Consider the following 3,440-nt stretch of genomic DNA (forward strand, 5'->3'; position numbering starts at 1 on the left):
TTCTTGGGCCACATTCCTAGCATTTTGATGCTTTTCACACAATCCTAAATTTGTAGCCAGCCCAACATTTTACTTTTGTGATTTGATTTTAGAATACAATTTAATGTTCTGCTACAGAGTAGTTCACTGTTAACGAACTGTTAATGAATCTTTGGACTTGTCATCAAGCCCAGAATTAATCACTAAGTACCATATTAAATAAGGGTTGGCCTGAACATTAGTACAGTTTGGTCCTTATTGGACCCTTATTCTTTTTTTTAAATTTTATTTATTCTTGTTTTTTTCTTAATTTATTTTTATTAGATACATTCTTTATTTACATTTCAAATAATTTCCTCTCCCCTGAATACCTCTTACCCAAAAGTTGCATAAACCCTCTTCCTTCCTCCTGTTCCCCAATCAATTCCTTCCCACTTCCCTGTCCTGGTATTCCCCTACATTGTTGCACTGAGCCTTTCCAGGTGGAACCTTATTCTTACACTGAAGTGTTTCATATAATCATTATAGAGATAAAAGTTAGTACCAATATGTATATATTTTGTCTGTGAGTAGCACTGGATTTGATATATCTGTTGTTAAATTTTATACACTGTAGAAAGCATGTGTGTGAATGTTACTGGCAGTTAATATATATTCTGTAATAAATAATGTGTTTTACTGCTGCTGTTTTTTTTTTTTTTTATTACTCTTGTTATCATGGTGGTGAAGGATACTTTGTATAGGAAACAGCTGGCTGCAATTTACCTTGGCAGAAAAAGGTAGAATAGATCATAATATCAGTGGAGAGGAAAAGCCTCTGCAGCAAATGCTACTTACTCTGTCATGGTCATTGTATCATTAGGAATGTGTTTACATACATGTATGCTGCCAGTATACCAAGACTGCTCTTTGCTGAAAGTTCAGAGTTGTATGTGTTTACTGAGAAGAATCCCGAAGAGAGGCTACTCTGTTGATCAAATGTGCAGTCTTGAAAGAACAACTGAGTCCATCCAATCACAATAAAAGCACAAAAATTGAAAAACAAAACATTTGGGTTATCTGTAGCAGGTCCTCAAAATTCTATACTTTTCCTCAGCTGGAGAGCTTGTGTACCCTTTCTACCAAGGACTGTTCATTCTGCCCATGGATAATTTGTGATTATCTGTGCAGAGCATATGATAATGTGCTTTAAATGTGGAATATTCTTTCTATAAATGAGACACATTGTAATTTTGACAGCAGAGGCAGAACTCTTCAATTGCCAACCATAATGAACCCCGGAGGTTTAAAATATGTTTTCATTGCCTCTCTTTCTCACTAGGATACAAATTGCATTAGAAAAGAACTTTGTTTTGTTCAAGACTTTGTATTCAGTGTCTTGATTGGTTCTGATGTGGTATTTAGGATCAAATTTTGAACACAACTAAAAAAAATCAATTGAAAATAAGGAGTGAAAGAGTGAAAAACTTACTTATTTTATTAGTATAGTTATTTTAATTAACTGATAAAGATGCCCTTGAAATATGTAGACAGTGTGTTTGGGCAAATCAAGGGAAGTAAAACAGACTCTAAATGAACTGAATAAAGAATTTCAGGATTAAATAAAAACATATGCTGAGTGGTAGGAAACTGTCCATATTTAGTAGTTCCTAGTTGAAGTACTGAGGTGTATCCTAGAGAACCTAGTACCTCAGCCTCAGAGTCGGCCTGCAGTACTTCCTTCAGCATCCTTGTTCTTTCATTCTCAAATGGATGTGGAGAGTCCAAAATTTCAGTAGGTGCATCGTGTCCCTTCAAAGTGTAGCCACTTGGAGAATTTGTTGTTCTTTGTTTTGTCCCCACACCATGCTCTTGCCAGTTTCTGTCAAAGTCAATCATAGTTTCTGAGGGCCCAGACTTCTGCGAATGATTCGCCTCAATGCAGCCTTCACCTCATTATTCCTCAAACTGTAGATGATGGGGTTCAACATGGGAGTGACAACTGTGTAGGAGAGTGACAATATTTTCTTGTTCTCAGGGGAGGTGTTTGAACGTGGCCGGAAGTATGTGAGGATGGCAGTGCTGTAGAAGAGGGAGACAACCAGGAGGTGGGAGGAGCAAGTGGAGAAGGCCTTGCGTTTCCCCTCAGCTGAAGGCATCCTAAAGATGGTAGAGAGGATGCGGACATAGGAACCCAGGATCAACAAAAAAGGAAAGAGGATGAACAGGACAGTGGCTGTTAGAGCCTCCAGTTCAAATAGGGAGGTATCAGCACAGACCAATGCTATGACAGGGGGGCTGTCGCAGAAGAAGTGGTTCACCCTGTTGGGGCCACAAAAAGGGAAACTGAAAATCCATGTGGTTTGCACAGTGGCTACTGGGAACCCAGAGAACCAAGAGGCAGCTGCTAGCTGGGCACAGGACCTTCGGCTCATGATTATTGGGTAGTGCAAGGGATCACAGATTGCCATGTAGCGGTCATATGCCATTGTCGCCAGGAGGCAGCATTCAGCAGCTCCAAAGAAAAAGAAGAAATACATCTGAGTAGCACAGCCGAGGAAGGAGATGGTTTTGTCTTGGAGTATCAGAGTAGTCAACATCTTGGGCACAATAACCAAGTTGAAGCCTATTTCCAGGAAGGATAAGTTTCTGAGGAAGAAGTACATAGGACTTTGCAGAGCAGAGTCAGCTGTAGTAACCAGGATGATGAGGACATTGCCCATGAGTGTGACTAGGTAAATGATCAAAAACAGGAGAAATAGTAGAGCCTGTACTTCATAGGACAAGCTTGAGAAGCTCATAAGAATAAATTCCCTGACAGTTGTCCAGTTTCCCCAGGTCATTCTTTGCATGATTCCATTGGGCATTCAAGATTCAGAAAGGTAGAAAAAGCTTCTACATGTTATGTTATAAGCTTACATTGTACTATAAATAGGGAACTTCATGTGGATCTATATTCTACATTTGTTATGAATATTGGATATCAAGCATTCATCCTCTTCAAAATGCATGAAATAATTTTGACTACTGAGTTCACAATTGTTTTGAAAAATCCTGCCTTTTCCCTCCAATTAACCTGACATGCATTGTATGTATTTGTACATGTCCAAGCTTTTCTCTGTTCTGTGGAGAACATATGAAAGCACAGCTCCACTTACCTTTCTGCCCTAGCACACTTCAGTAGTCAGTAGTGTTAAGAAAGACAGGTAAAGTAAAGAGAGGGGTCTTGATGTACAATGGAAGATGATGAATTTTGACTTGGTACATTTTGTATAACAAAAGGGGAGAGAAGAAAAAAATAAACAGGAATGGCAATTCTAGGGAAATGATTCCTGAGTAGTAGTCCTAAAATAGTCCTAATATCTGGACCCTTAACACTGAGAAAGATTTAATATTATCACAGGAGGCCCCATTTATATACTCATCAACACAGAGGTGAAGAGATATGCATCTCAGGGAAGAGGAACTCTCAAGGTTAGTGT

General features: G+C 38.9%; 1 protein-coding gene across 1 annotated transcript; it reads right to left on the reverse strand.

The window, feature by feature from the left end:
• Positions 1-1,853: 1,853 nt before the first annotated feature.
• On the reverse strand, positions 1,854-2,801 carry LOC127680076 (olfactory receptor 10A4). The gene has a single exon (XM_052175659.1). The coding sequence runs from the start codon at positions 2,799-2,801 to the stop codon at positions 1,854-1,856; it is 948 nt and encodes a 315-aa protein (XP_052031619.1).
• Between the last annotated feature and the right edge of the window lie 639 nt (positions 2,802-3,440).

The sequence above is a fragment of the Apodemus sylvaticus genome, chromosome 1, assembly GCF_947179515.1.
Source record: "Apodemus sylvaticus chromosome 1, mApoSyl1.1, whole genome shotgun sequence".
NCBI lineage: Eukaryota > Metazoa > Chordata > Mammalia > Rodentia > Muridae > Apodemus > Apodemus sylvaticus.

Bases quoted from the DNA above. Each gene is read 5' to 3' on its own strand.
- LOC127680076 (XM_052175659.1), bottom strand. From the start codon at position 2,801: ATGACCTGGGGAAACTGGACAACTGTCAGGGAATTTATTCTTATGAGC.